Source organism: Phalacrocorax carbo, chromosome 1 (genome assembly GCF_963921805.1).
Source record: "Phalacrocorax carbo chromosome 1, bPhaCar2.1, whole genome shotgun sequence".
NCBI classification, from domain to species: domain Eukaryota; kingdom Metazoa; phylum Chordata; class Aves; order Suliformes; family Phalacrocoracidae; genus Phalacrocorax; species Phalacrocorax carbo.
Genome location: NC_087513.1, coordinates 158,821,124 through 158,848,643, shown reverse-complemented (window position 1 = coordinate 158,848,643; position 27,520 = coordinate 158,821,124). Strand labels below are relative to the sequence as shown.

Here is a 27,520-nt window from a genome sequence, read left to right as displayed (position 1 = left end):
CAGCAGTGTTTTTTTGGAATTAGTCATGACAGTTATAATTCACGTTTTTGTTTTGTTTTGTTTTTTTTTCTAGGCACAATCTGGTCTACTTTAGATTCAGTTAGAGAGGGTGGTGGTTAGTGGCAATACATAGTTAATTAAATTATTATGAAGAACTGTCACTTTGGTCATATTCTTTACACTTTTCCTAATCTTGCAGTTTTTGAGAGGACAGTTTTTAGTGACTCTCCATGTTCTTGTTTACATAGAAGAAAGTTAATCTATGGTTTTCAAAACCATTTCCTTGCTGTAGTATATTATTGCCCATCATTTCCTAAATGGAATTAATGATAGAGTACCCTTGGAGTTGATGCTTTTTGTGATTTAAGATGTTATCTTTGCTGTGTTGTGGTGTCTTCTCCCCCAGTGCATAGTGGTAGGTGTTCGAAGTCCCAAACCTCAAACTTGCTTAATTGTAGAGGTCTCCACATACACAGTAAGAAAGCTTTCACAATTCCATCTTTAAGGTCTTTAAAGACTCCTTTTGAAACATAGCCTAAGCAGTCTGACAATTCCCTGTAATAGCAGACTTATTCTTTCCAACTCTTAAAGAAATTTACTAATCTTAAATTACAGTACTTGTGTAGATATTCTCTAATTCCTCTATCCTGGCTGTGTATTGTCTCTAATTAGCATTTCAGCTTGAGGCAGGAGAGTAGTAATTTTCTCTGATCCTTCCCCAGGCTTACCTGATTGATCTGTCACTTCTCCCAGGTCTCAGGCTTTATTTTCTGTTCAGCTAACACTTATGCAGCTAACATCTTGTTCTTGCTCCCTTCTATTAAGAGCCGAACATAGAAACTCTAATGAAGCTTGTCCAGATTTAACTTCAGAACCAGGAGATTCTCTAGATGTCCCTGTGTTGCTTCAGCCTTTTCCTTTTTCATTGCCTAACTGTGAACAGTGGCTAACAGGCTCACCTGCCCTGTTTTTGTTGAACACTCCACAGCTGGAAGGACTCTCCTAAACCATGGACATATGATCCATAAATGATGCTCCTAAGGTCTTTGTTTGTGTGCATTACAGACACAGCTACCTGTCAGCATCATCAGAACATGTCTACTAAATTATGTAATTTCCTGTCTGTTATAACGTTTCAGCAATCTCTAATCAGATCACCATAGCATTTTTACTTTAGATATAGACTTCAGAATGCACTTGTGTAAATCTAACCAAACTGTGTCCAATACTTTGCACTGCCTGCTGATTTTTTCCCCTCCCTCCCTTTGGTGTATCTGTCAGATATCTTCTAGTGGTTTTTGTAAATTATTTTGCAGTAATTGAGAGCTGTATTATTATTTGGCTGTCTTTTTGCAGAACTCTTTGGGAATATACCTTTTCTGCTGTATAGGTCTGCAAAAAAGTATAAGTAGCACCTTACAGGAAGTTTATATTTTATTTAATATTTAAGTGTTGCTGCAATACAATATGAGGTTGGAAAGTGGAAAAAGTTGGTGAATCAGCTCCATTGTCTCTTGTATGCTACACAAATCTGTTACAGATGTTTCACTCCTTCCAAGTTATTCAGCTAGAATGATTTATTCTTTGCTGTGGCAACATACTTTCAGTTGTATCTGCTGCTCTGCCATCTTTCAGAGGCTAGCTGATAAGTATGAGACACGAGATTGGATAATTGCATAGCAAAACTAGTTATTCCTGCTTTCCACAACAAGACTTAGAAATGGCTGCAGCTACAGGAGAACTTCTGTATGTTGTCATTTAGTGCACTTTTGGGGTGGTTTTCAGGCAGCTTACCACTGTTAGGATTATTGAGGCAGACCAGATGTTGAGTATCTAATTCTTTATAGCTGCTCATGCTGTGGTGTGCTTTGCGTTACCTGGTTGTCATCAGCCTAATCAAAGGCAGTCATAGTCCAAAATAGCCAAACAAGAGCTTTGAAATAAATAAAAAATTTCTGGCCCTTCAGATTGATAGCTGTTCTAACTTCCAAATTGTGTCAACATCTCCTTATGCTACCATCAGAAATTCTGGTTTTCACCTGAAAAGTCTATTCTGCTTTTCAGGGGAAGATTAGAAATGTTCCTCTTTATAGACTCTCTTCCTGTGAAGTCAGTCTGTAAATAAAGAATATCTGTTAACACATGGGGCTGTGGTGTGGCTAAGCTTCTTACATGTGAATCGGTAGGTGACAGCAAAGGGAAAATATCACATATTCTAGAAGTTTGTAGAACCTTGAAACGAGAAGCATCTCTTGTTGGCTTCAGGAGAACCGAGAAAAGTGTGAAGAGCAGTGTGAAGAGAACACTTATCCTGGATACAGTTTGTATGTCTGTGTCTCAGGTCTGCTGTCAACCTTCTGCCTCCCCCATGGGTTGTGCAATTTAAACAAGTGGGCACTCCCATCCTCCTCAAAACATGACTAAATATGCATAGAGTAATCTGATTGAAAAGATTGTATAGACTGTATTCAGCACAGTGGAGTTGAGAAATCCGGTAACTTGAGTAGCAGTGTGTTTTTTCTGCATGTGACAGTTTGAATATTTGTCACAATGTTTTAGGGAATAAAAGTTAATTTTGACATGTTTAAGAGATTTATTGAAAGCAAATGGCACCTCTGTATGTTTTTATTTTACAGTTAATTGTAGAGAGTATTATATGTAAATGTTTTCAAGTTCTTTTAAAGAAACTTGGTTCTAAGGCATGAGGTGAATGTAAATAAACTTCCATAAACCCATAAAACATTACCCAGTGTCAAGATTTTTTGTTCATCACTTTCAGAGTTTTCACCAGATTTTGCTGACTCTGGAAACTGTTATATTCCACAGCTTTGTCTTTGTACAAAACTGGCTGTGCCTGGTGTAAAAGAGAGGAATAATTTTTACATGCAATATGTCTGTCTCTGTATCCCTTTTCATCTATTTGTTCTCTTATGAAAGTATAAAAAGCATGGCTGGGAAATGCCTAGAAGTATGTGGAAATCCCATTGGTGACTGGCTGGAGCTCCACTGCTTATAAGCTGCTGGTTCTCACAGTCTCTTAATGGTATCTGTATTCTGTTGCACATCATTAGGCAGCACCTGCTACACGTTTGCTCAATGAAGGAGAGAAGTGCTGGAAAATATTGCAGCTGCACTATATAAACAGTAGCAGCAAAATATAAATAGCCAAGTGATGAGCTGAGCCTGGATTGCCAGCTAAAACCACAGAGAGGTGGTGACTTTGGTATCTGTGGCAGACCCCTGGGATGGCAAGAGGTGGTTTTGTTGTCTTGGTGTGTGTAACTGCCTGGAGGATGAATTGTGATAGGTGGGCAGGAGTACTGGAGCAGTGAAAGGGGCTGTCAGGATTTAGAGGAGTAGGTTTCTGCAAAGTCTGAGTGGTGGGATCTCAGTCTCAAGTGTCTGTTTCTGCGGTTTGCTGAGACTCTTCATATTTCGTAACACCAGAATCTTGTTTTACTGTGACGCTTTGCTTCAGTCATTTAAAATAGGCTAACGAACAGTGTCAGATGGTAAAGACTTTCAATTGCTGCTAACCTGGACTGAATTTGAACTACTGACCTAAAGGTGAAAGGTCTCTTATCCCATTACCAATCCCCTAAGCCCACCAGAATCCATTCTGCACACAGTTTATACCAGCTGTTCACGGCCATTTTTAGAACCAAAAGAAAAGGTGATTTTGCTGCCAAACAACACTTCTTCACACAAGAGGGTCAGTCGACAACAGTTAACCAGATTTTTGCCACATTCCTGCCTCCTAATGCAACTTCCATGATGTAGCTACTGGTTGTCTGCTTTTCAGGCTTCCCAAAAGAACTACAGAAAAGCATTGCTAATTGTTGTTGACAGAAGAGAATGACATTGTTTGTGTAAGTCACTGAATCTGAAAGATGCCATTAACAGTGCTGCCAGGGCATGGAGTGATATCTTAGAGACAACATTACCACGTAACTATCATAGAATGCTATTTTAAAAGTAGGGGAAAAGGAGGCTTCCCTCCATTTTTAATCATTAGAGAAACAAAAGATCAGTCTTCAAAGGGTACATGAGTTTTCTTCCTTTCATGAATTTCATGTAAAGAAAACCCAAGAATGGCTGCAGTGTGACCAGAGTCACCTTGACTGAAGTACTCTGAGAGGGCTTTAATAGTGCTGCTAAATATAGTGAAAGCAGGAGTTGTATATTTAGGAAAGAAAGTGTAGGTTTTGTGGGTGCAAGTTCTTTTTATTTTCTTACATGGCATATGTAGTGGAAAGGAAGTTGTGTGGAATTACTGAATTGTGAGATTTTTTTTCTTCTAAAGTGCAGGATGTTGATTGAGAAAAGTGTTGAAATTGTGAGCTAAATAACTTGTTGATATAAAGTGTGTGCTGTTTGTTTAAAATACAGAAAAGACAGAGTCAGGATTCATAGGCTATTGAGTGGTTTCTCTCCAGTACAATAACGAAACAAATCCTTGTAAAGGAAAATTGACAAAGCTGAATCAATGATTACTGGAAGATAACATCCTATAAGGAAAAAGATTAATTATTTTTCAAAGTTATCATAGGCTGTTATTAAAAAATTAGGTGGTACAAAATGTTTGTGCATTAGGCTTTCTCCTGCAACATCTTACTTAGGAAATGATAAAAGAATTCTACCTAAGTATCTTAGTTTATGGAAACTCTTAGTACTGGTTGCACTCCGTTCTTCAATCACATACTAATAAATCAGAAAATAAGCAGCAACTCATATACTATATCTATAGAAAAGGACAACATTGGAGATTGCCTGTTACGTATGTGTGTGTTTTCCATTCATTCTGTACTTTAATCCAAATATCATCTCTTCTCTAGCAGCCTTAATGAAAAGCTGTTTTTTACTATGTGCCCCCAAACCCCATATACATGGCATTGTGAACTATTTTGTGGAAAGATGATGTGACCCTCAGAGTGCTCCTGCTCAAAGTATTCAGGGAGTTGGCGTGCTGAAGAGCAGAACATGTTTGCACCTCTGCTGCTGTTCGGTTCTCCGAAATAGAAACCAGGCTTACTGAAAGAAAGAGGGCTGAGAAGCATCTGTAGGTTGATGGGTTTGGGTCAGTTGATACTAGATTTGGCTGCTGAAGAGAAGCCCGTGGGATTCCAGGTGAATCACGTTTCCTGGAAACTGAGGTGTATGTTGAAAGTTATTTTTGAGGTTATTTATCTGAATGTAAAAGAGTATGTGACACCAACTAGGGACTTAGAGTGGGTGGGGTGACATAGGCTGTAGATTTAAGTCTACTGAAATTTGGATTTTGTTAGCTGCTGTGGTCTGCTTGAATGTTCCAACTGGTGTGAGTAACTTGATGCCTTATGCACAGAGGGGCAAGAGAACAATCTGTGAGAGTATCCAGAAGCGTTTGCTGTTAGATCTGAGTACCTTCATAGTCTTGAGAAAAATATGTCCTGAAATTATTCCCCTGAATATAAGGGGGGCAGTCATCGCTAATTTAACTCTTAACTCCAACTGTTCATAAAAATTGTGTGACTTTTTGTAGCTGTGGATGAACCGCAGTATGGTAAAGCTTTAAGACCGTTGGCAATCACAGAACAAGACAAGAGTTAGCAGCCTCTCCTTACTGTTCTGGGGATGGATGCTAAGTGGACTGTGATGTTGGCAGGTTCCCCTAGCTCTTCTGTTCCTGCTTAACCATCTATATACTAGGTCTTAGTTGTTATTTTCTTACAGGCTTTGCCACCAGTGTTGCTTGCTGTATAAACTGAAAGAGGGTACGGCAGCAAAAACACTTGTAATGCTCACAGGGAAGCTGATTGCTGTAAGGTGTCTGAAGAGCAGATCTGGTACAAAGGGGAAGCATTTTCCCTTTACCCTGTATGGATGTTGCTGGCCGTAACAGCTATGGCTTTGTGGACTTGAAAGCAGGAACATAAGTGGCAATTTTTTTTCAGAGAAAGAGGTGTGTGTGTATCACAGGAGGCTGGGAGTAAGACTTTTTAAAGGAGACATGTATTGTACTTAAGTGCATTGAAATGATGACTTGTTATAAATTGTTTATGACCAGACTTGGTATCAGTAAAGGAACCGATAGCAAAGGTGATATTTCTGGCAGCTAACTAATTGAGAGTTATTACTGATCAATTTTTCTGCTTGTCCTGTTGAGAATAAGGTACAGCTGCCTTGATATAGCTCTGATTGGTAGATTGCTTGCTGCAGACATGTCTGGTTTTGCCCTTTCTGTTAACGATGGAGATAATGTGTGAATTCACCCACTATCATGTAACCATACCACCACTGGCTCTTGCCTTATTGGCTGGAGCTTCACTGGCAAGATCTTGGATGAGCTGACTATAAAATCTCAGTATGGCCCAAAGCTGGAAGAGCTGATCAATTGAGTGTGATTCAGGTCTGGTTGTGAGCATACTTGCATTCCTTTAAAAATTTAGTCCTTGACTTTACTTGCTATTTTTTGGATGCTAAGGCTGATGATGGAGAAGAGGTATTATAGCATAGAATTAATAGAAGAAAATAGGCAAAACAAGAGTGACACCTGAAGTAGAAGGCTGGAAAGTAAAAGAGGAAAACGTTTAAAGCCTAGCTTCTAATAGTGATTTAAAAATAGATACAACAGTTACCTTAGTCAAATAGCTGTGACAGTTATTCTAGAGCTTTCATAAGCTGGGAATGATGATGCCTGTGTTTTCTTTTTTGGGGAGGGGAGGGAGAAGAGGGGTCTAATTTCTTCACTTCTACCCCCATCCTTCCTGGCTTTGTAAAAGATTACAGCTTTAATTTCAGATCCTGCACGTATCTCTGTGTGGGTGGATTCTTGCACCTCCAGAACCTCATTGCAGGGTGCTTGTTGAACCAGGAAATGCCATTCCTGTTTTGTTAATGTCCTTTTGTGTTGTATGCTAAAGCATATTCTGTATAATGCTAAAAACACTGACCCCCTCCTGCACCTCCCCTTGTCAAAAGAAAGCTGCGAAAGCTGCAAATGCTAAAATGAGTGCAGTTTGAGGTGTGCCCCTCACTGAAAGGTTAAAGTTACGTATAAGTCAACTACAATTGATTTCAAGGTTAAAATTCTTTTGTATCTCATGTTGGTAATCTGACGGTCTTAATGTATATTAAAATGCATTTTAAATGTACTTGGTACCCCAAAATCAGTGATATGATTAGTACTGTCTATATTATGCCTAAACAGCATTAGTTGAAGCGAAGTCCTAAAAGAAAGCAGAACAACTTCTCCCCACCCCAAAAAAACCCTTAAATTTTCCTCGTCATGTTTTCTGAATGCTGTTTTGTGTGCAGACACAAAGGGAGTATTTTGAAGAAACAGAAGAAAATATTGACCAAGTCAAAGATCTGTATTGAAGAATGGATTAAATAAATGTTTGTGAGTTATAAGAACCAAACAACAAAAATATTTTTCTTTCCAGAAACATTCCATCCTATTTTGATCATCAACAATAAAGCAGAAAACAACAATGAAGCTATTGAATGTGGAATGCCAATTGCAATCCAAGAAAAATGACAGTGTAACTAAATAATGCAAATGTCTTTGGGAAAAAAAAAATATTTTAATTATCTGGATCATTAGAATTCCAAATGTTTTCTAAACTCGAAGGTAATTTTTTTAAAACTTAAGTTCCGAAAGAAGAAAATAAATTCCGTTGTCCAAATACGAATGTGTGATAAGTAACTTTCTCTTAAAACTTAGGGAGTTTTAATAGTAACTTCAAGTCTTAAAAGAAATTGAATTGCTTCAATTTAGCACTGCAGGATAGACACTGAGATGTTTCATAGATTCTCCAAATACTGTTATTAAGCTTGACGTGCTGGAGAATATCATGTGTTAGGTAGAATCAAGATTGAATCCCAAAGGTACATCCTTAAACTGTATAATCAGATTCCCATTTCAATGTCACTTTTATCCTTCAAAGAATAGGTGCTTGTTTCAGTGATGATTTGTCATTAAAATAATGTCAAAATGTCTTAAAACGTTGTTGAAACTCTACACAAACTCACAGCACACACAGGGCTAATTATGGATGCCATCTGTTTATTTTTACAAAGCTTTTTTCTTAAAGACCGAAGCATCTTCTTGTTCTGATAAGCCACAAGATTGTTGTAATGACTAAATGTTTTCCTTAATGCTAGTGTAGTTAAAGGAAGAGGAGTGGTTTGGTCGCTGACCTTTTCCTCTGTCACAGAATGTATGTAGTATGACATCTCACGATAGAGAAACCATTGCGAAGTGTGTTTTCCGAAGATATTTTGGCCCTTGGAACACAAATATTTTATAATGGCAGTTCTGTCGTAATTCCTAGATGGCAAGTCTTAACAGCTGTCTCTGTGTGAAGAACATGCTTTTAGCATGCCTGTCTTTTACTTCATCTATATGGTGCCACCTTCCTGTCTGTGGGTGCCTTTTTTTACTGTACTATGTCTAGTTAAAGGTTTTTTAAAGTTAACGAATGTGTCCATTTATATCCCCGTTTCAAGGAAAAAAGCGTGTGCGCGCATATGCGTGCACACGTGTGCATGCTTGTACGCACATGCCGGGGTTAGCGTGAACGACGGGTATTCCCATGGCAGCATCATCCAAAGCCGTTAGCAGCAATTTGCTGAGAGCACAGAGTGACTCTGCTGGTCCAGCCCAGCTATTGTGCATGCTAAGCACTAAACAGATAAGTCTGGAGGGGGGGGAAAAATTGAAGGATCCATCTGCTCATTTCTGCTACACTGCGCTGATGCAAGATTACGCTAATCTGGTTGCTTGTCAGGACAGGTTAGTGAAAGCAGGCGAATGGGTGAGATTTAGGGTAGGCTAGTTCTATGGAAAATTGTAAGCAGCTCCTGTATGTGCCATGTTAAGTGTAGCAGAATGGGCTGATTACCAGCTACTTGGAGAATTTTGGTTAAAATATATTTATGGCTACACTGCGAGTCTTCTCAAAACAAAATCAAATGGGGAAAGCTTCCAAACAAAGAAAAATTGGCTCATCATCACCAAGTGTGTTTGAATCTCTAAAATAAATGGGGAACCCCTCCCCCACGCAAAGCCTCAACCCCTCCTAGGTGTTATCTATAGTTTTCCTTTTGTATTCTGTTCCTAGTTATTGTAATATGGTAATTATTTTATTTTTGGGCATTTCCCTGCAAAGATGATGGTTGCTAGAGGTTGTCAAGTAGAAATATTTGTGGGAAAAAGACCAAGATGGGAGCATATTCTTTGTCAGTTCTTTGGCTTGTCTAATTCCTTGTTTATCTGTTTGTTTACAGAATGTGTTATTTTTCTTTTTGGTTGTTTTAGTTACCTACTGACTGACAGTTCTTGACCTTGCAGGTTGAACATCCCGTCACAGAATGCATTACCGGTCTGGACTTAGTCCAAGAAATGATCCGTGTTGCTAAGGGTTACCCTCTCAGGCACAAACAGGCTGATATTCCCATCAACGGCTGGGCGGTTGAATGTCGAGTTTATGCTGAGGTAAATGAGTGGTAATGGGGAGGAGGGTAGGTGCTTGAGTTGTGGAGTAATAATACCCAGGTGTGGATGGATGCCAAGGTGAAGTCAAGGAATATCGTATGAAAGCCCCGATTTAGATTATGTACCACAAATGGTTAATGAGCTTTTGTAGAATTGTAGAATTTTTATTTTTGTTTAATTCAAAATACATGTTTTTCAGCATACCTTTTTTCTGAAAAGCAAAATTAAAAGTGGTAAAAGCAATAACTAAGGCTTATTTCTAAGGACATTTGCTACATGTCCTGTTCGCATTTAATGATGCAGTGCTGGAGTTACCTGAAGTAGCTAACTAGTGTTTCCAGGTTTCTTAACTTGTGTGCTTTCAACTGTCTTTTTAAGACAACAAACTTTAATTCAGTGGCTTACAGAATTTTTGTTGTTGTAGTAAAACATTTGAATAGGTTGGTGAAAAAGCAAGTTACATCTTCTGAAACTACAGTTTATAGGACAAACTTTCAAAGTGCACTCCAAGACAATAGCTTTATAATTATGGTATGACTCTCCATCTCACCTTAAAGCTTACTAAAATACAAAACCCATTTTCAAGCATGTTTAGGTAATGCCTTTTTGCTGTCATTTTTGATAAATGAAAATCAAGATTTGTTGATTAAAAATGTTGCTTAGCTTCACTTTGAGGAACATTTTAGGTAACTGTGCTTTTCAGAAATAAATCAGCACCTTGAGATGTTTTTTCCCTCACTTAACTATTGTGGCTTTTGGTTTTTTTCTTTCTTTTCATGACGTGCATGTAATCTTCAGTGTGCTCCACTGATTACAAGTTACACGAACTATTTTGATAAAGAATAAATATTTGCCCAGTGATTGGCATGGAAGCTATTCTGAGTATGAGTAGGTTTTATCCTGGAGTAACTGATGCTTGGGCTTTTTTTTTTTTTGTTTGTTCAACTTAGATTCCCTCACATTTATAGGTAAGTAATGGATCCAACTACTTTGCCTTGAGTTTGGTTATTCTGTAGGCCATATATTTATTTGCTGTCCTATTCATTTTATATTGGTATTGCATTATGTAGGAGATTTCCAAAGACATAAAGGCCAGCTTGATTTATTAAGACAATTGAATTTCTAACTGCCCTTTTTATCTCCGAAATTTTTTTTCCCTTGTACTCTCTTCTCAACTCCATCCTTCTGAATACATTCCCATCCTTCTACCAAGGCACAATATAGGAAAACAAAAATGTCATCTTTGTATATTTTGGTGGTATACAGTAGCTATGTGCAGATCCTGCTTTTTGACTGCAGTGCAAGAGAATTTATGATTCCAGCTCTTTATTTGGAGTCAAGGGGTAGGTGGATGAAGAAATGTACTTCAATACAAGTAATTCTGGGGAAGAAAACAAAGTTACTCCAGCAGTGATTTCTGTTAGACTTCAAGCTTTTTAATGTTATCTTCTCTGTATCTGTAAAAGCTCAATGCTTTCTCATGGTGAATTTTATTTCAGGACCCCTACAAATCTTTTGGCCTGCCATCCATTGGTAAACTGTCTCAGTATCAGGAACCATTGCACGTGCCAAGTGTAAGTAACTTGGTTTTGTTTTTCATAGGTGCTGTTTCTATTATAGAGAGACTAGGTACTCAGAAGCTTTGTAAATCGGGCCTTTTTTCCATATTTTTGCTGGGGGGACAGGACATGGCAATACTTACTTGTGCAAGTTGAAAAACTGCTTAAAAAGGTACAGTTCCAAACTGGGTTTAAAATGTTCAAATTGGGTATAACAGGAAACCATTATATATTGAAATATTTTATGTTCTGTAACTTTCAGCTTATGTTTTTAAAACACAGCTTTAGTAAAAATACCATGGTGATTAGAAAGGACAGCGAAATGTTGAGTCAGCTCTTTAAGCACAGAGAACAGGGGATACCAGTGAGAAACTGCCAGTGCTTTCTGTTTAGCTTTGTAGACTTTAAAAAGAAAATTTGTTGCAGTGATTATTACGTGTTTTAGGATACAGAGTAACTGTATGGAATGGCTGTTTAACAAACAGTGTTTTCTGCTATGTGTAAAGAACAAGGACACCGCCTTTCCGTAAAATTAAGGTAGTCTAAGTCATAAGTGCGTATATACGTGACACTGTGTCAGTTAGTGGGATGACAAGGCTGTACCATCTGTGAATACAATTATTCAGTCTGATTGCATGCATGGAAAAGAGTGAAAGATTACAGGAGGAATCTTAAATGTGGAGATGTTATTGGATATATGATTTATTTAGCTTCTTAAATTGTTTTCGCCCGTGTACTTTCTGAAGGGACCTGACCCTTTCTGGTCTTCAAGGCTTCACGCTGTGTTCAAAGCCTGAAAGCAGAAAAAAATTGTGAAGATCTAAAAAGCATTATGTGATCTTAAAAAGGAGATGAGGGGGGAAAAAAGGTATCATTGGATGTATCTAAATTTTTTTTAATGAAACAAAGAGTGTATTTAATAAGAATTTATAATGAATACTCCAGTGGTTGTTAGAAGTTTTCACCATGTTGTAATAGCTAACAGGATGTCAAACATTTTGCCCTTGCAAGTTTTTGCAATTTGCAATTTTCCAAACGTGAGACCTGTTGAAAGTACAAGTGATAATGGACAAACTATACCCCCTACAGTCTTTGTCCCACCAAATCTTTCTTCAATTAATGCTGCAGCAGGAGTTTTATGTAATAACATTTGCGCTTGTGAGCCATCCATACAAAGAAAAAACAATTAAAATGCCTTAAATGTTCTGCTTACTGCTGTTACTTGCTTGTGTGAATGTTGCATGTCAGCTAAATGGACCACGGAATAGATAAAGTGATTGGGTGCAGGAGAGTGCACACTAAGCTTTGTCTATCATTATTGCTGGGAGCAATCAAATTGATGCCAGCAGGACAGTAGACGCGTTGACAGCTGTAATTATGTATCTCCATGGTGATCACTTTTGGCCTGTCATGGAGGCCCATGAGTCCCCTCCCTTGCAAGTGTTTAATCAGATTGGGCTGTCACTTGTCAGGTAGACGGGGTGGGCTGGGAGTTGTGCTTAGGCGGAGAGGTGAATTGAAAATGAAGGGTGGGAGATGCCTGATCGCTTCACGTGGTCCATCGTGGTACTGAAGAAAGAAATTTTAATTACGCTGGAGGCTTCAGAGCAATGGTTTGAGAAGCTCATATGGAGTGTCTAGGCTGTTCTCTTTCTGTTTACTTCTCTTGGCGTATTAAAAATAGAACAGCTATTTTTCTGTAGACACTCATGGTTTGGTGTCTTAATACATATTTTCTGCCACTGTGAAACTAATTTCTCTCCTGAGAATGTCATGCCGCTAAGAACAAAATTAATGCGACTAAAAAAGCTCAACGTTACAGGCCCATTGTGCCACAGTGTTTTTCTGCATTTTAGATTTTAAATTGTCAACAAGTTGGCTTAATAAAAATTAGCAGAGTCTTGTAGTGTGTCACAGCGAGTTCAGCTTAGGAGTAGTGTATTGCCAAATGCATTTTCAATTCATTTATTCTGTGTCTCAAGTTAGCTCCGATTTTCTACCTGTGCACCTGTGTCAGCTGCTCAAGCTGGTGTGCGTGGCTGCAAGAGTTTTTTTTTTCTTAGCCATAGATAGGAGTATACTGGCTATTTTTGTGTCATGTAGTCTGTAATTTTCTTAGAACATGGTACTTCTAAATACCATTTTTTTTTCATCTTTGATAATGAAGCTTAAGATAGATAACCACAAAAACCTATGTTATGGTAGCGAGCATTCATGTTCAATGCTCTTATATGACTGCAAATGTACTGCCATACCTGGAGAGCTCTAGCATTGCTCTTTGCCAGTACGATAGTCAGGCTGGTCTTTCAATGGCTCTTACCAGAAAGAGAAACCTCAGACTCTGATATGGCAAAGAGTTGAGAAATACTGGAACCTGTGTGTGTTGGTAAGTGGAATTTGATGCACTAATGGTTCATTGCAGGACAGGGACATTAATTGTGCTGTTTTTCCTTTTAAGCTATTTTTAATGTTTCCATTTACTGTTGTCCTAGTGTAGTAACGCATAATGGTAGTACAACAGCAATAAAAGTGTTGGGGGTGTAATGCCAACAAGCTGTAGGGTACAGAAGGATCTTGAACCATAGCTTTTCTTTGGTATTTTAAATACTGTGTAAAAGAAAGGAAATATGTTAAGCAGCAGTAAATGCTAGAGGTCTAAAGTATTGCTATTATTTATCAAGTTAAGCACATTATAGCAACTATCTGTTGAACTAGGGTTTCTTTTTCATGCAATATTCATCAAGTTCTGTCACACCATATAGTTCATAAAATCACCTACTGTTACCAGGCTCTGAAAATGTAAGCACCACAGAGAGAATTGAAGATGGTAAATGTATTTCTCTTCTGCTGTTGTTTTTTAAGTCATCTTGAGTTTCTTTTATGAAAATTAAGCTTCTACAGAGGACTCCAGAATTTTTTTTAAAAGGAAATTATGCTGTAGTTCTTGCTGGTGTTTTTAAAGAATTTTCAATTCTCACTGTAATTATTTGTTTTTCAGGATATTGTACTCTAGGAAAAGGTGTAAATTGTATAGTGGTATGTATGTTGTGTATCAACAGAAACATAGAGCAGGTGGAGCATGTAGTCAGTAGCCTCAGAAGCCTTACATTAACTCTAAGGTCTGACTAACCTGCTTACTCTGGGTCTGAATTATGCACCTTTCATGTTTTTTTTTCTTTGTCAAAATATGATAAACATGCATAAATACTTACACGCACATGTATGCGGATGTAAAGCACCCCTGAACACTTGTATGTAATTGCTTGATAGGTGCTACTTTGGAGACAAAGGTCACAGTATAATTCAAGTATGCGTGGAGTGTGTGTATCATACCTTCACGTCTTACATATGTATTTATTGTATACTACAAAAAACCATTGTGGGCAAGGGATTTATATGGGGCTGAGTAGGTAAATTAATTTTCTCTAATTTGAATGTGAGTTTGTATGCATTGGCTTTATATATAGGCAGGCATCCTGGGAGGAAGGATGGTTTAGCAGTTACAAGAAGGGGAGCTAGGAAATACACTGTGTGTTTCTTCAATAATCAGACATGTCTGAACTACCGTCTCATCAGTAGCTAATGTTAAATGTACCTGATATGCGTAGTGGGGGGGCCTAGTTAAGCGTAGATAAAGCACATTCAGATAAGGTGATAAAAATGCTACAAAAGTGCTACTACCTTTACGTATGAATAAATATGCCTTACAAATAAACATAAATATATAAGTATAAACATAGGAATACAAATATATGAATAAGTTTATGCTTGTCTTAAAAAGAACATAACATCAGAAAACCTGGTCAGACAGTGTTTCTTACTGAAGAAAGTGAGTACACCTGCTAGGGTATCTTTTTATGTCATTTGGATAATAAAGTCATCATCATGCCCTCATGTGGATTCTGTAGACAAGAGGTTCTACATGTGGTCCCTTGATAATTGCCTAAATTAAAATATTAAAGGCCTAACAGCCGTTGTGTTGACCTTTTTCTGCCTTGCTGCAGACAGATGAGCTGCTGTTTATTACAAAGGTTCCTTCCCACAGGTGAAGATTTAAGTGAGATTCCAGGACCCTCTTTCCCACCCCCTTTACAATGCAGTATATCGGAGCCCTGCTGCTTCAACAGCTTTGATTAGAGCCTTCCATCCTTATGATCCTCAGGATGTGTTTATCACTCTCGAGTTATTTTGATTAGTTTTTAAGAAATATTTCAGATTCCAGTGCTCAAAAGCAGCAATTTAATAAATATTTATTCCCCAGAAATTGCTCATTTGAAAAGTTTTATATGGCTAACCTCATTGCTACAGTGATGAAATCAAACTGAGAGATGAAAACAAGAATCAGCAATATACTAACTAACTTGTTGGCTGGTTAACAGCAATCAGCCTCTTCAAAAGAAATTTTTGAACTTGTGTTGTTTTTTTCGGTGGATATTGCAGAATCAGAGCTTTAATTGGGGCTGTGTCCTTACAAAGCAAAGCCATGGAAAAAAGCTGTGTAAACATTAAAGCCTCAGGGGAACAGCAGCAACAGAAAAAAAAATGTTTTACAGTTGAGAGGGTGAGGCAAAGAAGGAAAGTGTTACAGACATGAAAACCACAGGATCAGTATTCCTGCAGAGCTGATAAGCAGAGCTCCAAAGTTCCTGCTGAATGCTCCCTACTTGTATTCCTACTGGAGCCCTTGGAAGGGCTGTAGTGGCACATGGGGGGACGTGGTTACATATAGATGCAGAGAGGATGTGATTATAAGGGGCATCCTTTATGCCAGATATCAGCCAGAAGAATAATTACAACTGTATTTTATTACAGGGATTAAATCAGAGTTGGATATGTTCAGAGTTGAAGTTTAGAGTGTGTAAGACAACCTAAATTGTTAGATCAAATTTAATGTGTTTACTGCACATTCTAGGAGAACAAAAGAGAATTTTGACTACCAATGGAAGATTGCAATCACGTTTTCTTTTAAAGGAGAAAATAACCTGCAAGTATTTTTCCTGGTGGAGGAAGAAGCTCACCTTCCCCCCCCTCCCAGCTTCTCTGAAAACAAATAATTATTCTAGTTCTTCAAGTGGAAAAAACGTACATGATGAGCTTCGTGGATGTTATGTTTTAAGCCTGCCAGGTAGATTTGATCTCATGTTGAAATATTTGTTTTCCAATATATAATTATTTTTGCTTCTTATTTTTTGAAGGTCCGTGTTGACAGTGGCATACAACAAGGAAGTGATATTAGCATTTATTATGATCCTATGATCTCAAAAGTGAGTTGATGATTATTTTTCAATATTCTAAAGGTATGAAACACTGATTTTATACACAGACCTTTTAAAGGAGAGGGAGTGTATTAAAGGATTCGTAAATCAGTATTTTAAAGGTGCTAGGCATAACATGCCTCAAGGAAATATGAAAGAAGTGTAGGAAGATGTGCAGTAGAGGATATTTAGTGTCACTTCTAAACAAAATTTTTTTCTTTTGACACCATAATTATTTGTCTTGCAGTTTCTGGTTATTAAAAGGTTTCTGATTTAAACAGAAGCCATTACTTTCAGACTTCGGCACTGCCGTGCTCTCTCTTCATGTAACCTAGGTAGAACTTTGAATAATTCTGGCTTCCAAAAAGAAGCCGTGAAAGGAGTGGTTGATAGCGTCTCTTAGTATTAGTTCTTATTCATCAGTAATGTATTGGTAAAATGAAAATGTGACATTGTAGTCAGAGTTCAGTTGTCAAAAAAATTCACCGTTAAATTTTAGCAGTCAGTTGGGCATTAGAAGTCAGGAGAGTCAACTAGATATTGAACTTCTGCTCTAATTTTCTGTGTGCCTAAAGAAGGAGAGCGAGCTTGTTTAGGTGCTTTAAGTTGTATGAAGCAAAAGTGATTGGCCTTCTTTCATTGAATGGGTTGAGATCTTAGTTTTCTCTTGATGTTTTAGAGTGCCTCTGAAGCACAGATACAGTAATGTGTGAGAAATGTTTTTGTGACTGCAGAAGTTCTGCAAACCATTTTCATTTTAAATGCTATTCAGAATCTAGAAACAAACATTATCTCACTTCTGGGTAACTTAAATACTTTTTTTTTCCCCAGCTGATTACCTATGGCTCTAATAGAGCTGAAGCACTGAAAAGAATGGAAGAAGCTTTGGACAATTACGTAATTCGAGGTAACTACAGAAATTTAGGTTCCTAGGCTGCCATCTATTTCAAGAAAACAGCTTGAAAATGTAGTAATTAGCAAATTAGCTTCTTAAGTGCAAATTAAAACAGGAAAAGCTCGTGTTAATTAAGCTGAGAAGATACATCAAATCTAAAGACTTCACTTTTTTCTCCATTGTATTTGCTTGAATATTATGAAATAAATTTTTAAATAATTTCCTTACACTCTAAGAGTTTTTACAAAATGGTAGTATATTGTTCATTTATTATGTTGTGGAGGGGAAAAAAAGGCCGCTATACTAAGAAATTTAAAGTAGTTGCTATTTTATAGTAGTTTAATACACTGATTACGGACAAATAATATCACAATGCAATATTTAGTTGTGTCTGTGTGTATAAATATATATATTTCTTATTTTCAAGGTGGTAGTTTAAGTTTTGGTGGATACAGATGTAGGCTGATGATCAGAATGTGTTTCAGCTCTTGTTGACTGATTGCCAAGGAGAAGTAGCTGTCCTAGCCTTTCCAAGGAGTAGGGGTGAATCAACCATGACCAGCTTAATGCCTTTTAAGTTTTAGAGAGGGACGTCATAGTTTGGGTAGGAGAAATCTTTAGGTCTTCCTCTGTATCTTATGGAAAACAGGAAGGAAAATTCATAGGAGAGGGAAAAAAAGCCATATTTCTTATCCTTTTTTTTTTTCCTGGGGATGATTAGGGAAGGGAACTGTAATGTGGCAAAAAAATCTTCATTTTACCCCTTAACTCTGTGGGTGTCTGGGGGATTTTTTTTTTCATTACTAGTCAGTATACTTGAAGAGCTGGGTTAGGCGGGAAGGAAACTGTTGGAGGATTTACTGCCTTTGTTCGTTGTTTTGGTTGCTGGGCAGGTTGTTCCATGGTTTGAGATGGGAGAAAGACTTGGAAAACTCATTTGATTCCTCCTCTGAATGGCTGGGAGGAAGAGCAGGAGAGACCTCATGTAGCAGACAATCATATGAGTGTTTCTGTAAAACTTGGTTTGGCTTTAACACTTTCTGCTGAATACTACAGATGCCATATCAGACTAGAAAGATTTATCTATGCAGGGGAAAATAAGTATCCCTCTATCACAGTGTAGCTAGATAGGTGGTAGGATTAGCCGTTGTAAATGAACTGCATAACTCTGAAGTGGATTTATACTGGTGCAACTTGAGCCATTAGACTATTGCAGTACAATGTGCTGATGTAACCCCCTGCTGTATATCAGCTGAGTAAATTTATATCAGGGAGAAATTTATAACACTACAGCTAGACTGATGAGAAGGTTTGTGGTTTTTTTGGGTTTGTTTTTTTTTTTTGTGTGTTTTTAATGGAGACAGGCTCTGGATTCAAACCCAGTTTGAATTAATAGAAAATTATGCTAGAAGGTTTATAGTTAATGAGAATATTTGAATTGTGTGCGGAGCATGGTCTTTTATTGTGTGCTATAATATGGGACAGAACATAATTGTTCTTAGGTGTTTTACACAGATGTATCCTTTGTAGGTTCATACCTGATATCTCTGTAGTATTTCTACCTGTGAAAAAGCTCTTTCATCTAAAAACATTGAAAGAGGTAATAAATGAACTTACAGGGTGGGGGGTGGGAAATGCATTTTTTAGAGTATTGCAAAGGATAAATTTTAGTTTACCACAGGTTTCAAAAGTAGATTAATTTCTAGAATGCTTTTTCAGTTGCAGTGCACAGTTGTTTCTATTTGAAAACCAACAGGATTTTTGTGTCACTTTATACAGCTGCTAGTTTCTTCTCAGGGTTTATTTAAAACATGGCATTCATGGATATTAAAGTATTTATTGTATTTTATTATTAATATTAAATTATTTCTCTTGCCTAGCGTGAATGGTGCTTAATAGAGCAGTTTGGAGAAACTATCCTGTCTCTAATGTTCTGAACTGCATTGACATGTACAGAACTCCTTGTTTGGAGGAATTGTCTCTAGTAAGTTCAAGTAGGCCTAACAGGTGATGCAGAACTAGTAATATATTGGTATTTAAATGGACAAAAATAATGAAACATCAGAAAAGTAAAAGCAATTTAATACATTTTTTCTAAAATGGTTGTTTATGTGTTTGCTCTTAAATGTTACGTGCTATGTAAAACAACATTAAACCACCTTGATCTTCTGTGAAAGTGCCTCACTTGGAGTATTCTCCATAATTGAGTCATTAGTAGTAAAAGATACAGAATAGATTTTTACCTAGCTTTGAAGTTACTTGGTTTTATATTTGAATAGTGAGTCTGTACATAACTACTTAGGGATCACCACAGTCTTCCTGAATAGTGGGCTCCATATTCCTATTTCTGAAACAACCCTCCACACCAGTTTCCTTGGAAGCAGCTTTTATGTTTGCTTTGTGTTTTAGACAGTGCATTTTTCCCTGTAAGTAACAAGCCTCTTCTGAGTTACAAAGCATTTTAGCTAAGCATTACCAGCTGAAGTCAGTGTGAATTGTACTGATAATATGCACTCTGAGAATTTAGATTTAAATTCCTAAGAATTGCAACATTTCTGTAAGCAAAAATGCTCGTTCACTTACATAGGGTGGGAAAGGGATGGGGTGACTGGGTAACAGGTCAAGGACCATCTGATGGATAGCCTAGGGACTGCTAATGGAGGATGGAGCCTTTTCCATCACTTCTGTGTCACCAGTTCAAGGCAAGCAAAAGTTGGTAAGGACTTTTAGTCGCTAATATTTTGATGGTTGCTTGCTGACCTGCGTGAAATCAGTGGTCTCTATCTAGTTCCTAGAAGACAAATGTCCTCTTGGAATAAAAGCCACCATATAATGTCATTCATAGTAGTCCCAGCAGAGCATCCAGAGACTGAAGTGGCACCATGACCTTCCAGGAGGTGACTTATCCAGGCTGGGTTGAGGCATGCCGATGGTGTGAAGTGCAAGGATGACTTCTGCTGTTCCTTGTCTACTGGCTGTGTGAGCAGACATTCAGCTTCTGCTGATGTGGCTTTAGGATATCCAAGAATTACCCATTCCCTTAGCTCCATTCCACTTACAGGGAACAAGTCCTCAGGCTACAGTCTTTATTGACTTGTTTTCTAGGATGGGATAGTACCTGACCTGGAATCCATGGTTCAGCTGTCCCTCCCAGTTACATCTGCCTGGAAACATCACGAAGGACATTAAATTAGTTAAATTTTTAAAAAATGTAATTTAATACTTGCAAAGAAAGCAGACTTATGCAAAATCGGAGTAAACAATATTTTAAGCAACCAAGACTGCATCATATAATGACTGTAATAGCAGTATCTTGATTATAAATGCTGAACAAATCCAATTGTGATATTTGCAACAATGCTTTGGCCTGAAAATTCCTATTGCTGTAACATTTTATTACAACTTGGGCTGGTGACAACTTGCACACACTGAAATAAGAAATTCTACAGTCTGTTTGTTGGTAGATGCTAACAATGTGACTAACTCAAGATCTATTCAGTGTGGTCATGGGAATATAATCCGCATCATACTTCCTGTGTAATACCTGCAGTGTTATTAATGGGAGCACGTGAAAGTCTAGGATAGCACTTCTGAGTAGTGGATTGGATTAAATGATCTCCTAAGGTCCTTTACAGTATAAATTATACTGATAGGAACTGACTCCTCTGAGAATTGATCTGCATTCAAAATCTCAGTTGAGACTTCTGAATGAGGAAGGGGCTAATTAGGTAACATTTTTATCTGTGGGTCTTCCAGTATAGTTCAGGGATGATTAATGTTCAAGGTCTAATCCAGATTTGTCTCAAGCAGATACACTTTTCATTTTATCCAGTGGTTACTGGAGAATTTGTGAACACTGAAAAGTTCAAGATGTCGGTCAAGCACAGAGGCACTGTTGCTCATTGGGATGAGGTGTGAGTTGTTTCCTGTGAGCTTGTGCTGTTGTTAAGTAGTTAATCTTTCCCTATTTTTATGCCACTTTTCTTCAGAAACATAAGGTTTTGTTACTACTTTTAATTTGAAAACCAGAAATAAGGTGTTGGAAGAATGCCTTTCCGTGTGTCTACTGTATGTGTAAACACGATGTGTGATTTCCCCCTTCTCAGTTTTGCTAAGATTTTAGCATGTGTTTGTCATGTAATTTATGATGCTGGGTAATCTGTTCATTTAAAGGTGTATATAAACCCCAGTACAAAGTTCTAGAAAGCTTATGTATGAAAATTGTTTTTCTTTATTTAAAATAAATGGACATATTTATGCAGCAAGTAGAACCGATTGTCAGTTCGCCAGAGGTCTGATTGGGCAGATAGCTCATATCCCTGAGTGCAGAGATTCCTCTAATCTTTCCTTTGACCTCTGTTTGCTTTTCATCTTCCCTGCTGATTCAAACAGAAAGCAGTAACATGAAATTAACAGTCGACTTTACACAAAGACTGTTATCTGTTGAGATCCTGCTTGCTGTGGAGAGAGAGAAATGTAGTAGACCATTTGGGAGAAAGAAGAGTGGAAAAAGGAGTGTCTGAGGAAAGGGTAAGCAGCAGGTAGAGCAAGAAGGAATAGAAATGAGGGGGAAATAAGGGAGCCACTGACTGGGGGGGGATCTTCCAGCATGGGGTAAAAGAGCAATCATAGAAAAGAAAATCGAGAAGTGGTAAACAGGTGTGGTGAATGTTTGAGGGGAATGGGAATGCAGAAGCTAACTCTTTGAAATGAATGGAGACCTGCCAGAAAAGTGGCAGCAGAAATTGTTGTCTTGAGTTTTTGCAGCTGTAAACACACTAATTGGGAGGAAAAAGAGTACTGAGCTTAGTATTGTGGAGAAGGTTTTCTGAGAGAAAGCACCCAACAAGAACACTCCACTTAAAATGCTAAAATTAATCATATAATTCAAGGAAATTAATTTTCAGGTACAAAGGTTTTCACAATAAACTTTAATTAAATCCAACTGTTACCAATTACTGAATGATTTTGTCTTTTATATATTAACTTAAAAGATACTTCTCAATGGCAGTGATACTGGTAAGTCTTATAGTCTCTTGTATTCTGATCCCATGCAGGTATGCAAGTGTGCTTATTGGTATTGCTAACAAAACAATCTGTGTGTCTAAGCCAATTTTCCTGCAAAAGGCATGTAATGTCTGTTTTTAAAAAAGAACGAAACAGACCTTGTTTTCCTGGTTGTGCTTTAAACAAGTGCTGCAACAGCTCAAGCAACTGAACTGTGGATTTTCCCCTTTGCACAGCAAAGGAAACAGGGCCTGAGAGTTCTCCAAAAGTCTCTGTGTTGTCTGACCCTTTGCAACAGAGAGAGAGCAGGTCTTATGAGGAGTGGCTGAGGGAGCTGCGGTTGTTTAGCCTGGAGGAGGCTGAGGGGGAGACCTTATCGCTCTCTGCAACTACCTGAAAGGAGGTTGTAGCAAGGTGGGGTCGGACTCTTCTCCCTGGTAACAAGCGAAAGGACGAGAGGAAATGGCCTCAAGCTGTGCTGGGGGAAGTTTAGGTTGGATATTAGAAAAACTTCACCGAAAGGTTTGTCAAGCACTGGAACAGGCTGCCCAGGGAGGTGGTGGAGTCTCCATCCCTGGAGGTATAGGCATGGTGCTTGAGGATATGGTTTAGTGGTGGACTTGGCAGTGATAGGTTAGTGGTTGGACTTGATGATCTTAAGGGTCTTTTCCAAACTTAATGATTCTATGAACAGGGACCAGTGGGTTCCCAAGCGTGCCAGGGTGGAAACCGACATTGGAGGAGGGAAAGCAGCGAACTTAGCTTAAAACCACTAGAAGGGACCATTGCAGGATACTTGGTAACATCAGCTTGGACCACAGATGTTGGCATGAGGGAAGGTACTTGTCGTCTTTCTCCTCTGGAATTTTCCTTAGGCTGGTCGCAGGGGAGGGAGTGGGAATGGCAGTTTGCCAGTGGAACGCCATGGCATGTAGTTTAGGAAGGGCTATAGACTACTGCACTATGGAGGAGAAAGAGGGAAGGGCAATTAAAGTGCAGGCTGATCAGGTAAAAGAGAAGGGAAATTATTGGTGCAGGAGAAGGGAAATAAGATACTTCTTTGTCAGAGGAGGTTGGGTTGTTTGGTTTGTGGTTGTTTTTTTTTTTTTAATTAAGAAAAAAAGAGTTGTGGTAGTGAAAAACTACAAGAAATGGAGTGTGCCAGCTTGAGGAGGCATTGAAAGACAAGTGCTGTTATTTCTAGTAATGTCCCTTAGGTATAATGTTGTCCTGGTGTTCTGTTCCGCTTTAGAGTAAAAGGGTGGTGAAGGAGAGGGTGATGGCAGGATGGGCGTCCATTTTCTTTTCACTTGTTCTTGACAAAGACTGCTTAACTTCTGCTTCCAATTATTCTGCTGATTCAAACATGCAGTACAAAATATAGTTTCAGTGTGAACTAATGATTTTACAGTAAGATATTACCATATATTATCTGTCCCTTCCCCCCCCCCCCCCCCCCTTCCTCTTTTATTCTGGCCTATGAGTTCTGTGAGCTCCAGACTTCAATATCTAAAAGTGGTAATGTTTTAATTGAAATACATGTTCAGCTGTGAGGGTCAGTGATGTACTTGATCCTATGCGAGAACTTTATGTGGATATTTGTGTATTAAAATCACAAAGCTACAAAAGCCTTTCTTGCTTTTTGGGATGGGACTTTGTATGCAGATAGCTTGCTCTGAAGTGAATTGAAGTAAAACACAAGCCTTGAAAGACAATTAAACAGTTGAATATCGAAGGTTTTAGGGAATATTATGAGAACTTTTGGAATTGCAAACATGGAGGCTAGCTGGGTAGTACATGGACTTTGAAAAGTTCATGTGTTTAAAAGTGGTGTTTTCATAGTCCGTGCAAATCTATGATAATGTTGTTGTTTCATAAAGCTCAGTGCAGAGCTTGGTTCATATTTTATTTTTTGGTTGGAGAAATCAGCTGGGATGCCTCCTAAGCTTCATAGCATTTATTCTTATTGCGCATTTAAATTGATTGGTGGTAATTTAGCTTTGCTATTTTTTTTACAAAGAGAAATCTCTAGTACTGTACTCCACACGTTGTTTTTGCAATCAGCAAGTATGCAGATAAAGTTCTTTCTCTTTCACTTAACACAATTTGAAATTATCAGCAAGTTAAGTATATTCAGCTGCTTATCTACAGAGAGGCATGTAGCACTCCAATTAAGTTTACATGGATAAATGCAGACTTGTGTTTGCAGATGTCAAGATGACAGAAGCTTAATACTGTAAAAAGGCTAATCAACACTGAATATGTTTAGTGTCAGTAAATATTTATAGTGAAAACATTGCCTATGGTTTTGTGTCTTGGCATTCCAAGTTCTTATTTTTAGTGAGTAAAAATGTGGTGTGATACCCTGTTCATAAATCTGATATAAAAATTTTGCTTTCTATAAAATTAATTTTATTGTCTTTTTCTTCGTGTGTTCTTGGGAAGACAGGTTAGGATTTAAGCTACAGTTTGCAAGTTAATGAAGAACCTGGTATATTTGACAAGGTTTTAAGGCAGATGTAATCCAGAGGATGAGGAAAGGAAGGAGGCAAGATAAAGAAATGGGCTGTATGGGGAATACTTTCTTCTGGTGAATTTTTTTTTTTTTAATGAGGCCTTCTTCAAATAGTGGTTACTAATCAGCTCTGAACAATGATTATTTAGTGTGCTCATGCAGTCATTAGGCAATAACTACAATTTAACTGGAAAATTAATTAAATCTCAGGAATACGTGTTTGTTATATATAAAACATACAGATAAATAATTTTTAAAAATTCATTTAAACTCCAGAAGCTAATGCTAGTCTGCTCTCTTTTACAAATGTGTTCTGTCAAATAGTGTATCAGAATTGAAATCCAAGTAGTACATCTTAAATTGAGCTTGTGCTGTAATATTGAATGAAGAATACAGCCAAGTAAATACAGCCAAATAAAAAAAGAGAGGTATAAGGAACACCGATTATTATTTTTTTATTATTAGAGAGAAGAAGAATATAACTAACTGCAGTTCTGCGTCAATGTTAATGATGTAAAAAAAAAAAAAGCTGCTGAAGTGAAATTTTGTTTTCTGGAGGGGAAATAAATTGATACAGTTTAAGATTTTGTTTGTTCGTTGGAAATGTCATGGCTTGTCAGGTTAACAAATGTGATTTTGTTCCTGGCAGACCGCAGACCTGGTCAAGAAAAAGAAAAATTCCGTGAAAACCACTGCAACATAAATACAATATACTTCAGTTTAGTGTCTAACTTCGCATGAAATAAGCACTGCCTGTTAGCCTCTGTTTGATCCTGTGAGAGTGTGGGGCTAATGTCTGGCCAGTGTTTTGGAAGCAGCAGGTAGTCAGGAGCAAGCTGCTCTAGGGGTCCATATTTCTGTAGCGTAGCAGTTACTCACACACAGATGGAGACCTTATGAACTTTGACAGAGGTCACGCTAAATTGCAAATCTAAAACTTCTAGACTTCTGAAGGATTACACTGGTACTTTTTCTTGTTTTTAAGCCGTATGACTGGGAACATCACTAAAGGTATCAGGTCAGTTTTGAGAAGTAGATCAACCATGCAGTCATTGCTCACATAATGATCATGGGGACTGATAAAGATAGCCTTTCATGATCCTTTAAAGGGAATCTTGCATATCAGATTTTAATTTGCATATGTAAAACAGATACGTTATATGGTTTCCCAAACACCTAGGCTTGTCTGGTCTGTTGAACTTGTTAAAGGAATTTTGGAGCTTAAAACATTGGAGAAGCCTCTGATTTTTCTGATGTGTGAGTTGGAAATAATTAAGATTCTCTTAGGATTTTTTTGATTTCAGGTCTTTTGGGGCAGTCAGTTGAGACACCAAGCTCTGTCATCTGTCATCGGCCATCATCTCACCAGGGATCTTATAGCAGTTTAGGAAGGAAAAACATGAGGTGATCCGGTTACAAATTGGAGCATGTTTAAATCCTGGATTCAAAGTCAGGGAGCACTGAAGAGCTCCTTTTGTCTTTTAATTATAGTCCCGAAGCTGTACTTAATAGACAAAAATATCTGTGATAGTTCAACTTACTATTCAAATGGGAAATTCTGCAGGGATTTTGTAGCAGCCAGAGAACAACTTTGTTTCCAACTCGCTCAACAGTCACTTACCATAAGATTTTTAAAACTGTATGTTTAGTGGAGGTGCAATGTGAGTTTCAATGTTTATGAAATCAGTGTCCATGAATGACTGTCTGGGTCACAGGCAGCAAGGAAGCTGGTCCTCTTCTAATCAAATGGTCAAATTTTAATCTTGTCATCATTGAACTGGTTGTGTAATGTGCTACTTAATGGCTCATGAACTAGTCTTTAAAGCTGTGGCTTCATGATTCAATGAGGCTGAGTCTGACTCCGTGTGTTGAAAGTGGTTTCAGTGACGGCCACACAGAGAGCTTGAAAATTCACACCAGCAGCAGACTGTAGGGGGAAAAAAAGCTTTGAAACTGTTTGAAGTAGTCTGCGTATAAAATAACAAGAATGTTATTCATGCTTCTAAACTGGAAAAACACAAAGGGGAAAGAAGTAGGAGTGCAAAGGAATCTCCTTCTGTAGCTACAGCAATTTGCAGTTGCTATACTGCTAGTGTTCTTGTTTTGGTGAGATCTCAATAGGTGGAGAAATCCAAGTAGCTTAATTTACAGTTGAGACACCTGAGTTCACAATGAATTCTTATATGTTATTTTAAACTAGAGCTATTAGAAAAAAATGTGCAAATAACTTCGAGTCGCGTCATCACTGTATTAATCATAACAACTTGTAAGTAGACATACCTAAAGTTGAAGTTCAAAATCCTGTGCTTTACAAGAGATACAGATGCATAGATTTTTACAAGATAATCTAGTTTGTGATGCGTTCTGCATTTTATACCTCGTGGTGTGCACCTAACACCTAAGTTCATGTGACCTGGAAAATGCAACGTGATTTGGAGTCGACTGTCCCTCTGACCCTGAGAGGAAAGAATTTGAATTACTTTGTATTTCCTGAAGGGTGAGAATGTGCACACTGCACAGCTGAGGCTGGGTAACCTCTTTCCTGTAGCAGCTTCCTTATTTATCTGTACCTGGAAAGGATGCAACAGCTGCAGGCAGTGCTTACAGTTTATGCCCCTGAACTGCATGTCTATTTCAGCTTTTTTTAAGAAATAGCAATGTTTATGAGGCAGTGTTATTCTGTGTAGTCTTATTGGGATTGAACTGTGGTGGCACTTCAAATTATCTGTTACAATCTCATTCCACAATTGAGAAGAGAGCAGAGATAAAGACAGTGTCTTTCTCATACCTGCATAATCTTAAACTTTCCTT

General features: G+C 37.9%; 1 protein-coding gene across 2 annotated transcripts in view; it reads left to right on the top strand.

The window, feature by feature from the left end:
• Positions 1-27,520, top strand: part of PCCA (propionyl-CoA carboxylase subunit alpha) — a 293,280-nt gene that overhangs the window by 119,563 nt on the left and 146,197 nt on the right. The window contains exons 13-16 of one of the 2 annotated variants that reach the window (XM_064440629.1): positions 9,335-9,478; positions 10,978-11,052; positions 16,233-16,301; positions 17,124-17,199. In XM_064440629.1, coding sequence (XP_064296699.1) covers positions 9,335-9,478; positions 10,978-11,052; positions 16,233-16,301; positions 17,124-17,199 — 364 coding nt within the window. The remainder of the gene's footprint in view (positions 1-9,334; positions 9,479-10,977; positions 11,053-16,232; positions 16,302-17,123; positions 17,200-27,520) is intronic. The other variant, XM_064440630.1, reaches the window with a different exon arrangement.